This window comes from Ambystoma mexicanum, chromosome 5p, assembly GCF_040938575.1.
Source record: "Ambystoma mexicanum isolate Mex_15411 chromosome 5p, UKY_AmexF1_1, whole genome shotgun sequence".
NCBI lineage: Eukaryota > Metazoa > Chordata > Amphibia > Caudata > Ambystomatidae > Ambystoma > Ambystoma mexicanum.
The window spans coordinates 523,388,958-523,403,308 of record NC_090930.1 but is presented as its reverse complement, the minus strand read 5'-3'; the positions used below and the strand labels follow the sequence as shown (position 1 = coordinate 523,403,308).

General features: G+C 43.4%; 1 protein-coding gene across 1 annotated transcript in view; it reads right to left on the bottom strand.

Annotated features, from left to right (window-relative positions):
• Positions 1 to 14,351, bottom strand: part of LOC138481058 (connector enhancer of kinase suppressor of ras 2-like) — a 2,957,912-nt gene that overhangs the window by 1,358,006 nt on the left and 1,585,555 nt on the right. The window contains exon 7 of the mRNA XM_069612924.1: positions 11,694 to 11,753. Coding sequence (XP_069469025.1) covers positions 11,694 to 11,753 — 60 coding nt within the window. The remainder of the gene's footprint in view (positions 1 to 11,693; positions 11,754 to 14,351) is intronic.

Here is a 14,351-nt window from a genome sequence, read left to right as displayed (position 1 = left end):
AAATATACGAACATGCTAGCAAGTAGTTGAATTTGTTTCTTGATGGTTACAGGAATTCAGCCAACTACTTGATCCAAAGAGGCTATATTACAGAGGGGTCTTGAGGTACGATTTATGATGGAGTTTGGATGCATAAAGCATCCAGACAATCAATGGATGTGCTAGGATTTACAATTCAGAGAGATTAGGACTTCTTTTTCTCTGCTGACTTCTGATTAGTTATAACATATTCTAGTAGGGTGACCATTTCAAATGAATTTGCTTAAGGTCTGGCCCATCTTGCTGAGAAAATGTCTGAATAATATAGTGGCCTTGCACTTAGCTGTGAGAGAACTGACAGGCGTCCATCACTTTAATCAATACAACTTGTGTCCACCATGTGATATCATCCCCCGGTTAACATTCTCTATATATTATTGAATGAAGTGCTATTAGGAATGGGGGTGAACATAAATCCAATTAACTTAATTGCCCTAGATTGTAGGATCATTCCCAGGTCCTGACACAATTCATTGGCAGCCAGGTGACCGAGGGGCAGCACTTCAAATGTTCAATTATATGATTTGTAGTCTGAGTATAGGGATTAAGCATTAAGGATCTCGGGCAGGTCATCCACAAAATTATAGAGCACAGCTCTTTGAAGGTTTGGTCAAATTGGACTGGCATGAAAGCAGGGCCTCAGGCCTTTCCAGTTTTAGGTACTCTGATAGTGGAATAAGTACCTGATTAGAAATATGGCTTGTGTCCATTTCCTCATTGCATTTGACTCATTTTATCTGTATCCACGTGTTATCACAATTGAAACAAGTTTTGCCAAGAAGCATTGCCCAGAGGGCATATTGATGTCTTGATAGTCCCCATGATGGGTGCTTTTCTAAGTCACAACGTAGAAGTTAATGCATGAAACCAGATATTGATTGGGAAGGAGATGGAAACAGTAAATGTGAACCGGACAAGACAAATGTTAAATACACATTGAGTATTTACAGACATATGCAGAAATTCAATAAAGGTGCAGTGGCGGTTAGGTATTATCACGGAAGGGAATAACACCACTATAAGGTTCTGACCTCAATTTCTGTGGTCATCAAGTTCTATTGATGGAGAGTCAAGTGGGGTGATGAATTGAAAGCAGTAGCAGCACAGCGTGGACGGGGACAGTTAGGTTGATGAAAGCTTGGGATTGTAGAATTTGAAGGGGAGAGTATCGGGAAATTGATTCCACAAGGCAGGGGAAGCCAGCCCATGCATGGATATAAAAAGAAGAAGAAACTTTAATAGGGAGTGCCTGTGGGAGGGTGTAGTGGATATGCACGTCAAAGTTCAATAACTTTTTGAGAAAAGCCAAGGAGTAGAGATGGAGTCCCTTGACGAGGATGGAGCAGTGAACTGGTAAAGTGAAAGGTGAGTTGAGGATGGATAAGGCTTCTGTCCGTTAGCTATTAGTAGAGCGACTTAGCATCAACATCATTCCAAGGTGCCAACCCTCTACGGTTTGGAGATAGCATTAGACATAATGACTATTTACATTGTGCAGCAAACAATATGAAGTACATCTAGGCACTTCAATCGTAGAAACGGCTACTCCCCTAATTAAGGGATCCCGATTTATCAAGCAGTGTCGAGTCAGTTCTGCTGAACTTTAAGCAAGTGGCCTTTGGGTGGGTCATCAGCCAACAAGCTATTCTGCTAACCTTTTTTCTTACAAACGTATATAAACATGTGTCCAGAAAAGATACGTTTTTGAGCTATACATCATTGAATGCAATATTTGTATCACAAACAAATTAAGATATGTTTTATTTGATCAGCTTCTATGTACTCAAAAAGCGTTGATCCGCTTTTCTCGCGTGTGTTCTTTTCTTGCTATTGTGTATGATCTAAATCACATGCACCTGCGTCCCTTTCTTCTTTATTCATCGTTCTACTGCATTCCTGTGAAGGTTATACAAGAGCCAGATCTCTCTTAAATAGTGCCTTTGAGTCCCACGACTTTGTGTGCTGTTGTGAATGCATCAACCTATGTTTAATCATATTAGCCCATCGACATCGTTATTGACCTACTACCAGCCAATCAGAGTGTTTAGAGTGCAGTCAATAACTAATGGACTGCATTCAGAACATGCTGCCTTCACAAACAGACAGGGAAACAGCAATGCAATTTCCACGCAAGATTTTGTTTCAAGAAGAAACCGTTTACTTTTCCCTGTCAACTAGTGCATGCTCATGTTAAACCTGTTCTAGTTCAACAAAGTTGCAATTAAAAGGCTTGAGTTATGAAAACAACCATGTTATTTAAATACTACAAAATAAAACCACATTTAATTTACTAACTTAGTATGGGCCTCATTCCGACCCTGGCGTTAACCAAGGCGCTATTAGCGCCTTGTTTGACGCCGTTATCTCTCCGACTCCGCCAAGGTGAATGGCGGAATTACCGCCCCATTCCAAGGTTGGCGGGGTCGGTAATTCCCCATTCACCATGGGCCCTTCCCCATTCCCATTTTTGCCCCATAGGGCTCAATGGAGATGGGGAAGGTGCTAATTACGGCACCGTAAATTACGGTGCCGTAATTAGCTCCAAGGTCCCTTTGCGGGTTGGTTTTTTAACGCCTGCAAAAAGCAGGTGTTAAGTTCCAACCCGCAAAGGGAACTCGGAATAGGGCGGTAAGGGTTTAACGGCACCGGTCTCGTTACCGGTGACCGCTAACCCTTGCCGCCCGACTCGGAATGAGGCCCAGTATGTCTCTTAGTCACTCTTAAAGCACCTTTTTTTTACTTCAACACAAAAACTCCAAAACATGTATTGCTGCTACCATGTGCTAATCACCTTATAGACTGAGGAAGGGGCCATAATCTCTTGGGATAGTGACCCTTCCCCAATGTATGGCCCTCAGCTTTACCTAGTCCCTCTAGCCAACTCAATAACAATTCACATAGGCTTCATATAGAAAACGAAACTTTTAACAAGTTATGAATATTTCACATCTCTCTTAAATAATTCAAATGGGAATTACACTGTCAACATGTTGGCATTCTTTTTTTTATTTATTCATTTTGAAACGCGATAGATCAAATATTATCAAACAACTGCTTATTTTGAAACAATGATAGTTTGGAGGCTCAATCGTAAGCTTTTTTGTATAGTTACCAAAGTGTGATTAAGATGAACATAAGATCATCAAAGGGCGGCAGACATGATCGTCCATGAGCCATCAGTGAGTTTCATAGTCTTGAACATTCACTATGCGCCTGTTTGTGCACTATACATTTTCTCTGCAGGTAGCCTTGATTAATGCTAGATCTGGACATTCTTGTTATAACAGAATCCTGGTTTAAAGCCACTTCTGTTGTACATCTCCATCTATTGGTTCCACAGAATTTCCAAATTAAGTGGGTGAGTAAAGAGCTCACAAAGGGGGTGGGGGGGAGCGGGGTTGCTATTCTTGCTAGTTCCTCTTTGGATTTACTTAATTTTCAAACACAAACTTGGGACACAAATTCCCAATTTCTTACTTGCACTTTACTTGCATCTTATAACTATTCTTATCATTTAGTATTGTGCTATAGACCCCTGGGCCAAGTTGGTTCCTTCTTAAATGGTCTTGATAGTTATCTTGGAACAGAAGCACTGCACTACCCGAACAGAATAATTCTGGGGGATTTTAACATATGGTTCAAGGAACAAGACAACTCGGAATAAGCACAGCCCAAGGATAGTATGTACTCTCATGATCTTAGTTTATTGACTGAATTGGCATCCATGTAGGTGGCCAGTGTCTAGACATAGTAATATTTTTAGGGAAAACAGTGTGCCACCAGGAGAATGCACCCGTTACATGGACTGATCATTTTGTGGTAAAGTTTACTACCCCAACGGGCCAAATGCGACATGAAAAAAAACACAGCTGTTAGTGCTCAGATGGCACGCAGCAAAAAGAAAATGGATACTATTACAAGTGCATAATTACTCAAAGGTCTAATTGCCCCCTGGTTGACTCAAAATGTTCTGAACTATATTTGACTCTAATGTCCTGTGTTCGAAATAATTGTGACACTTTTGCCCCCATAACAAGTACCAATAAACCTAGAGGCAGGAACAATCAGTGGTATAATGAACCTTTGAGAATGCTAAAGAAAGAGTACAGTGAAAAGGAAAACCTGTGGATAAAGACTACGTCTCTTGAACATTTTTTAGATTAAGAAATACTACTGAAAGCGTATAAGGAGAGTATTGTTGTAGCCAAAACCCTGTGTCTTCAAAAACAGATTGATCTTGCTCAGAATAGACCAGAAACTATATTTACTGCAGAAAAGTTTGCTAGTCACTGGGCCTCATTCCGAGTGTGGCGGTAGGGGGTTAACGGCACCGGTAAGGATGCCGGTGCCGTTAACCCCCTACCGCCATATTCTGAGGTCCTTTAGCCCCCTACCGCCATATTCTGAGGTCCTGTTCTGACCAGCCGTTCTTAGCGGGACCCGTTAAGGGACCATGGAGCAAATAACGGCCCGCTATTTGCGGGCCCGTTATTTGCTCCTTCCCCATTCCGATTGAGCCCTATGGGGGCTCAAATGGGAATGGGGAATGGTTTTCGGAATGGGGATTTACCTGGTCCGCATTGGTCGTAATGTCCCGGTAAGTCCCCATTCCGTCAACTCGGAAACGGACTCCGGGTTTGGAGGCAGCCATGGCGCTAATAGCGCCATGGCTGCCTCCAAACTCGTAATGACCCCCACTGTGTACAATTCTGTATCTCAACCCGTACTTTTCCCTAGTAAATGAATGTAATTTGGTTTTTACAGATAAAATTGATCAGATTAGGAAAAATATTGATCTTTATTTCTCTTCTCTACCAATCACTATATCAAAAAATACGCTAAAGGCTACCTGTGGATCTGGAGCCAGTCTTCAACTTCATGTCTAAGCTAAAGCCCATTACTCATAATTATGATCCCATTCCTGTTTATTTAGCTAAAAGACATGTGGCTACTCTAAGTGGGCCTGTTCAATCTCTTATAAATGCCTCATTAACCCAGGTGCTTTTCTCAATGGCATTGAAAAAGTCATATCTTACACCCCCCTCTAAAGAAAAACACACTGGACCATAAGGTATTTGCTAACTATCGTTCCATTGCAGGTTTATCCTGGCCATCTAAAATCCTGAAAAAAATGTTATGGCGCAATTACAAGAATTCCTGAAAGCCCAGGGGATACTGAATTTGCACCAATCAGGATTTAGGCCAGGACATGGGACTGAGACAGCACTTGTTTCCGTTTGGGACGATATCTTGAAGGCTGCCGATGAGTGTGAAATCAGCTTGATAAATGATATATGATATATGATATGATATTTTATTTATATCGCGGCAGTACACAAGTGTTTCAGAGCACGACCAAGCAAAGGGAGGGAAACAAGGGAGAACAAAAAATAAAACAACGATCTTACTAGGCTCAGTGACATTAAGAATGCGAAAGTGCATGGAGAAGAGAAAAGAGGGAAAGTGCGTGGAAGTGGGAGAAGTGGAAAGTGCAGAACAGAGGAGAGAAAAGAATAAGTTAAATGAATAAATACAAGCAATGAAAAAGTGGTAGTGCAGCCAGCAAGTGGCAAGTGGCAAGATTAGTCAGATAGGGTATATCTGATAAGTACAGAGGAATAGTGGGGGACTGTATGGGTACAGATACAGAACCCAGTGCAATGGGAGGCCCGGATGCAGTTCAGGAGGGAGGCAGGGTGAGCAGGTAACTGGGCCCGAAGGACAGAGGGTGTCCAGGTGCACAGTGCCAAGAGAGACAAACTGGTCAGCAGGGGAGAAGAGGGGCAAAGGCAGAAGCGAAGAGGAAGGTCTTGAGGTGCTTCTGGAACCGGTGATGGTTCTCCTCAAGTTTCGGGATGGCTGGTATGCTGTTCCAGAGGGAGGCCCCAGCGACTGACCCTGAGGGAGTTAGAGGTAGAGAAGCAAAGGGCTCGAGAGGGGAGGTATTTGCAGAGGGATAGCTGAAGGTATTTTGGACTCAGGCCCCAGAAAGCCTTGTGGACGATGCAGAGGGTTTTAAATGTAATCCTTGCATCCACTGGGAGCCAATTAAGTGATTTCAGAGCTGGAGAGATACGATCCCGGGGCTTGAGGCCAAGGACAAGTCTCGCAGTCCTGTTATGGATTAGTTGTAGAGGGCGGAGAGTGGAGGCAGGTAGATTTAGAAAGAGGCTGTTACAATAGTCCAACCTGGAGAGAATCAGAGCTTGAGAGACAGTGAGCTTCTGGCGGAAGGAGAGGATAGGCAGAGTACCTCTGAGGAGGTAAGAAGTTTGACTTTTTAGAGACGTCAGAGATGTGTGCGGAGAAGGAAAGTGTGGAGGCAAAGATGACCCCGAGCTTCTTGGCCTCGCAGGTGGGGGTAGGAGAAGGGCCAAGGGAGGCCAGCCAGAGAGTAAGGGGAAAGGATAGTGAAGGTGTACCAATGAGGAGGATCTCAGTCTTGTTGGCATTTAGACAAAGATCGTTGGCAGTACACCATTTTTGAATGGCAATAAGGCAATCAGAAATGAGGGAGGGAGAGGAGGAGGCCGAGGGCAGCCTGAAAATGAGTTGAGTGTCATCAGCATAGAACTGAAAGTTTGAGCAGAAAATGGAAATGCAGTAGGTGAGAGCTGCTAGGTATTGGTTGAAAAGCTAGAGCGAGAGGTTAGACCCCTGGGGACACCACAGGTAGAGAGGGAGATCGATGAAAGGAAGGAACCAAGATGTATCTGGGAGGGTCGATCAGAAAGGAAAGATGTCCGCCAGGCCAGAGCCTGATCAGTGACACCCAGGTTGTCACAGAGACGGTTGAGCAGGGTGGTGTGGTTGACTGTGTCGAAGGCAGAGGAGAGATCAAGTAGGATAGGGACAGAGGGAAGGTTAGAGTCAAGGTTGGAGAGCAGATCTTCACAGATGTTCAGGAGAGCAGTTTCCATGCTTCTGGCAGCTCTGAAGCCAGATTGGTGGTCATGGAGAGAGCCCACAGCATTGGAATGAAGGTTTAGCTGAGAGATAGCCAGCTTTTCCAGGAGTTTACCCAAAAAGGGAGTAATGGAAATTGGCTGATAGTTAGCCGGACAAGAAGGATCGGCTGTGGGTTTCTTGAGCAGAGGATGCAGAATAGAGTGCTTCAGGGGGAGGGGAAAGATCCAGAGGCAAAGGAGAGGTTGCATACATTGGCAAGGGCCGGAGCAAGGGTATCAATGTGGTCCTTAATGGTTTTAGAGGAGCATTGGACTTGTTTTGATGAGGCTTTCATAGATCAGACTTGTCTAGCGACCTCATCGGGGACAAAAAAGGAAAAGAGTTGAAAGAGGGTGGGAGGTTAGCTGGAGGAGGGACAGCAAGCAGAGAGAGCTGGACCTATCGGCAGCCTTCGACACAGACGACTTTGAGATTCTTATCTCAAGACTTTCGACAGTGGCTGAGGTGTCCAATGCGTCACTGCAATGGTTCACCTCCTTTTTGACTAATCAAATCTAAATTGGGTACATGTATCTCTGATTTTCTACCAGTTAAATGTGAAGTGAAGTCCTCCCTGTCCCCATTGTTATTTAACATTTATATTCACCCTTTGCTGGATAACTTCTTGGAATTCGGCTTGCATTATCATTCCTATGCCGATGACACACAGATTTGTGTTTGCCTAAAAGAACCTATGGAAGCAGTTGACAGAGTGTTAACCTGTGCTAACAAAATAAAGAGCTGGATGGTGGCTAATAAGCTTCAACTAAATCCACATAAATCTGAGATCATTCTATTTGGACCTAAGACAAAATTGGCTAAAATCTCACAGCACATGTCCTGTCCAGAACTCTTTGAGGTCTCAACATCATTTGCAGCTAAGGTAAAGAATCTTGGATGCATCTGGCAGGCAAACTTAAGTTAAAATCTACAGATAAATGAAAATGTAAAATTTGTATATTACCATTTGTATATTACCTCTGAGCACAATTGGAGCTTTCAATTAGTGAATGTCTTAAAGTTAGGAAGTTGTGTATTTTCATGGTCTTTCCGCTCATGATGTACATTTTCGTAATTGAATAAACACTGTGTATATTGTCTAGTTTTTTAACTTTATTTGCCTCAGCAACTACATTTGAATACTTTATTTGTTTTGGTGCTCTGTTCATTCAGATGAATGGAATTATAGACAACAAGTGTGCCTCTGATTTTAAATTGCTAAAACCTGTGCTACCGCTGATCTCACACAAAGACCGTCCACTGGTAGTTGGTGCACTGGTTAACTCCAAATTAGATTACTGCAATGCCCTACTAATGGGAATTCCAAAAGGTCAAATTCAACTTCTGCAGGTTGCTCAAAATGCAGCCGTGAGGCTGGTCTTCTCATTGCCCAGATGTTCACCCATTTCTCAGTTCCGGAGAAACCTTCACTGGTTACCAATACATCAAGAGGTTCTGTTTAAGACCCTTTGTTTGACTTTTAAATGCCTCCACAGGGCTGCCCCTAGAAATCTTGTTTAAAAAATCTCCTCTTATCTTCTGGGTCGCTGTCTACGATCCTCAGGACAACACCTACTGGTGGTTCCACCATCAAGATCTGTGTCCTGGGGTGATAGATGCTTTTTCTGTGCAGGGCCTGAGCCTGGAATACCCTGCCCCAGGATCTTCAGAAAATTGATTCCCTTCTCGAATTTAGGACAAAACTGAAGCTCTATCTCTTTGATTAAATGTGCTTGATAAATCTGGCTTTCTGGTTGTCTTACTATTTTATCTGCACCCATATGCAATTATTTGCTTGCTTCCACATGGATTTCCACTTTACAAATATACAAATCAAATCAAAAAAGTCATGAGGCAGAAAGTGTTTTTTGTTCTATGTATGTTATTATATCTTATTTTACAGGTTGGGGTGCTGTCTCCTGTCCCTAGCAGTGAACCCCAATGTCTGTCATCTCAGACATATATCTCTTCAACTGTGCATACAGTCTGGTGAAATGACTCAGTTTGTTAAATTAGCAGTGAAGGACCCTGGTCCAGCCTCATGGTGTCCTCAGTCTTTCTCCCTAGGGGTGTTGAAAAGAGGGTGTCATTTCTCCGTGTGTAATAATGATTGGGAGTAAGCAAATCATGTGGGGTGTTGTGGATCAGAAACAGACTGTTATAAAGAATATGGAAGGGTGATTGCAATGATTCTGTGGTATAGTTCCTTCAGCATGAATCAGGGCAGTACATTGTGTGAGAGGAGATCTAAAAGCACTACTTATTGCTGCTTTCAGTTTGGCTGCATTACAAGGTCCGCGGGCTTGTAAAAATGCTGGAGAAATTGCTGGTAATACCGTCACTGGCATTTTTACCAGATGGGGGAAACAGAGTGGAGGCTCTGATCTGCCGGCAGGCCTGACCTGCTAGTAGATCAGGCCCCTACTAGCAAATAAATGCTGGAATCACTGGCACTGGTAATACCAGTGTTGGTCATTCCGGCAATCCCATCCCATGGAGTTCTCTAGGACTCCATGGAATGGGAACTTACCATTGTCTCCGCCGCTTGTAATATTCCAGTAATACCAGGATATCTGGCGGCAGAGATGGTAGGGGCAGGTGGGATACCAGGAAACTTGTAATGAGCCCCTTTCTTATACACTTGATCAAAAAAATTCAGCATATCCACACTATCGAATTTACAACTGATGATAAATCTATGAGCTAGTTGTGAAGATAAGGGAACGTAAGTGCAGAATCACACAATATGGCCACATGATGAGGCTGGGAATTGAGTTATGGGGCAACCAATCCCTTGACTGGTGTGCTGTTGGCAAGGCTGTCCTTGCCTGGAGTGTACCTGGTCTCAGGTACCTCATCTGGCATAGGTTTCATTCTATTTGCTTTTTGGGGCGCATTCCGGAAGGTGGTCTGCTTGCACTCTGCTTGTTCCTAGATTGCTTGCATGGCTTGCCCAGGCTCCAAGGTGTCCACTGTGATGTGCTGAGGTGCATTTTATATCATGACTGTCATGCTGTGTGTTTTTTCTTTGGCATGCACTTATTTCCAAAGGACTTGTCTTGTGTGTGGTTAGTCGTGAATGCATCATGTGGCGTGCCCTGTTCCTGGATGTAATGAGCTCAATTGGTCTAAAATGTTTTTTCTGATGTGAGCTTGGTCCTACAGGCATTGTCTAATATGCACCATGGCATGTCCTTGATGGCTTGCCTGGGAAGTATCTGGTCCATATTCCCTTGTATGGTGTTTGATTCATGTGCATTTTATATTGATAAGCGTTGCAGTGTGTGCTAGGTACTAAGTCCACTCTCTGGTGTGGACTATGACCAGGCTACCTTGTTTGGTGTGCACTTGACCCTGATTATTTTTTTTTACATTCACTGGGTCCTTATCTGGTGTGCACTGGATCCTAGCTGCCTTGTCTAATGTTCATGTGTGTGTCATGGGTGCCTTGTTTGGTGAGGTGATCCTAATGTCTTTTCTTGAGTTGGTTGTGTCTTGAATCCCTGGCTGTAGTGTTTCACATGTTTTAGCAAGCCTTTTCTGGTTAGCAGAAAGGGAAAGTTTAACTAATAGCCACCCCAAATGTACAGGGTGTGGGTTAAAACAAGCATTGGAAAAGTTAACATTTGTGGCTTCTGACTAGCCACAGGATTGGCATTTTCCAGTCCCTAATATATTGGTCATGAAGACGCAACAGCAGGAAAATGATGTTAGAACCTTGGCATGTTATGACAGTAACTGGGCATATTATGATAGTACCTGGCAAATGCCTATTTGACACCTATCAAGAGCCAAAACAACTGGCTTTGCAAAGCTTCCTTTTACCAGGAATTCAGTGCAATAAATAAATGCACACACATACTGCTTATAAGTCAATTGACAAAAGGCACACTTGGTTAAGGCCTTTTTATTACACCAGAAGCTAGTTTATAGATAAGCTATTATCTTTCAAAAGGCTGTTTTGAAAGCAGAGAGCTAACTGCAAGAGATCCCAGGGGATGTGTTTTGGATGGAGAGGGGCAGGTATTGGGAGGGAATGGCCAGAGGAACTGGGATGGCCATGGCCGGCCAATGGAAGGATAAATATCCAATCAACACACAAGGGCCGTGTCCCTTCTCACATCTCATCACTCGCCTACTTTCACTTACCATGACAAAACCTTTAGCTTCTAGGCAGCACTTGCCGCTCCAACTAATAGCCAAAACTATCAATGGGGGCCCAGGACACATGCCTGCCGTTCACCCATCCATTGAGGTGCCTCTAATTGATTGTTGGCACCATTTTATGCATGGCTGATATAAATATGAGACTGATTCACCTCATCTAAAGTAATCATGGATTATTAGTATACCAAGTTATTATTCACCCTGATATTGACTTTAAACGGATATTGACGTTAAAAAGAGAGTATGCTCCACTTTATCAAAAAGGCTGGAACATACATATTAACATTTATGCAGACTATTTACACCAAGTAAGGTCCTTTAACAAAAAGAGGGATAGTCTCGGGTGGATAGCTCAGGGGCAAGGCGCTCGCCTGACGTGGCGCAACACAGGTTTGATCCCGGGTCTGCGCTTAGAAACCTCTTGGTATTAAGCGTGTTATAAATAACCAATTAAAATGCCCAATCTATGGTAAATCGGCAGAACTCACAAATAATTCCACCCCACACAGGCAGTGATTTCTCCCCCTGATAGAGCTTACGTTTTCGGTGGTTCCAGTGATGACATGAAGCCCATCATAGGTAGACTTGATGTACATTCCCTGAAGAAAAGACAGAAAGAAAGAAGACCTTGTTAATGTAAGTGTCTAGCTCTGGCTGCACACAGAGAACAAGTACAACATGGTTACAAAAGGCCAGATTGACAACATGAGAGTGAACCCAGAGAAAGTATTGTGAGAATGCAACTACTGTTTTATAGTACAAATGACTACCTTTATACCAGTCATTATCAGGGTCGGATAGACTGGGCATAAAATTGTCTTGGGCCCCAATGAAAATGTGGCCCACAGTTGCAAATGGCAATTCATTCCTTTTGTGACAGACTGTTTGAATAGTACCCAAGGGGGAGTTTTTTTGATGAAATGTGTTTTAAAGAACATTCAGCAACAATGGTCAAAACTACTAGCTGCATAGTGAAGTAACTCATCAAACGAGCCCACGTTGGCCAAAAAAGTGGCCCACTTTGACCGAAAAAACAGGCCCACACAAGCATTTTGCATTTTTGGTTCATGCATTGCCCTGTTGCCTTATAGGCCAGTCCGTGCCTGGTCATTATCCGTCAGTCAGTCCGTCCATCCATCCATCCATCCATCCATCCATATTTGCACCCACATCTCATCTGGAAATAGCTCTTGACAACAAAAATAATGAAAACGACAAATAAAACAGCAAGAGACAAACATGAATTTGAAAAGGATATTTTCTGTGAGACTGGGGCAGTGCAAGACCTACTGGACTTTTTGTCCAGAGCAATGACTTTCATTATACTTGCAAATGTGCACCACCTAGTATAGCCTCTAGTGGCCTGGACCACTTGGGGTATACATGGCTGTTATTGTACTAGTGGCCCATTAAACGAATCGGCAAAACGTGACTATATGATATGATATATAATATGATATGTCATTTATAACGAAGCCACAATGGCCACCTTGAATCTAGTGCAGAAGAGCCATCGTGGCCAGTGCTGACTATGCAAGAAATGATCTATGGGCTTGTAGTAAAGGATGGACCAGCATTGGAGCACCAGCATTCTGCTCTAGAACCAGCCTCTCACTCAGAGACAAGGGGAAGACTGCATGGAGGCGAGACCGTAATGACGTGTCATCATAAAACCAAGGTCTTGTGCTGCCAAGGATGGACACCAACGCTTAAATGCCCTACATTTCCTAAAATAGAAGACTTTTGTTTTAGCTATCAACAGCTACTTAAGCACACAAGTTCAAGATGCTGTAGGCGGGGGAGTAAGGCTGAGCACGTGAGTAATGGAGTGGATGGGCGCCATCTTGAAGGATAGGTTTGTTGCCACTTGTGCCCTTCTCAGACAGTTTCCTTGAACTATGATCATCAGTTTCTTCTTGTCTGAACTGGGTTCCAGACTGGCAGCCAGCGGTGCAGCCCGTCGGGGCCTGACTTGGAACGAGGCGTAGATCGCAATTCCATCAGCATGCCAGCGAGACAGCAGCCGCGTGCATGAATGTGCCACTTAAAATGACGAGTTGCCAATTACAGTAGATATGATTTAATATACAACGGACCGTTTAAAAAGACCAGGATCATATTTTATTTTTCCATATAGGCTGTCACGCGGCCCACACCGAATTATGCAGATAATTTACGGTGTCAGTGAAATTAAGTGAGTGTAATACACAGTACAAGAGCACATTTCCACGAGGGGAGCGATGCATCCATCAGGAACGCAAAAAAGACGAGGCCCTTCCAAAGGGATCCCACGCGTTAGTAAAGCTGCAGGCCGCTGGAGAAATTAAAAAATACAAATTGTGCTTATAACATGATCATATTTGCAGTCCGGATCTCGATCAATGATTAATCTGCAGGCTGCCGCAGCGACCCCATAAAGGCATCCGTGAATTTGCCAATCGCTTTGTAAAGGAGAAGCCCTGAGTGGCTCCATCCATTCGTCACTGGTCAAGGGAAAGGCAGTTTATTGATGACAAGCCTACAACAGGGCCACTTCTCGTCTACAGGGATATATTGTAGACCATCACCATGACGCATTGCAATTTCAAGACACTTAAATAGGTTAGAAAAAGCTATGTTCACATATTACTAGATGGTGGGGCAAGGCGCATTAGATGGCTTTCACGGCTAAGCAACAAATTATTGACTAACTCACCATGGTACAAGTCTAGCTTGTAATTTGTTAAATTAGCATATTTCAATCTAGACTTGTACCATGGTGAGTTAGAACATGTTCTACTGTTCTTGGAATGTTAAGCCACAGAGGTTGGTGGTTGTTGAACGGAGGATCAATGCTGTCCCGTCGGAAGATGTTGGCCAGAATTTGTATTAGTACCGTTAGATTGAATCATTCAGCCTACGTCCAACTCATTGAAGTTAGATGTTAGAAATCAAATGAAGATTTCCCCTTACCTCGGCAGTACATAAAATATATCTGGCATACGATTCAACCTTCAACGCCTCTGAGCCCACAGTAACGTTTGCATTGAGGTTGCTGTATTGAGGCGAACATTCATAATATTAAACATGTATTGATTGGGTGTGTGATTGAAACCTCTTCTCAACATCTGGGCCAACCAGCAAGGTGTCCATAAGCTGCCTGTATTTCTATCCTTCAGTTGGTGAAGCAGGAAGCAGAACACACGCAGATTGAAGAG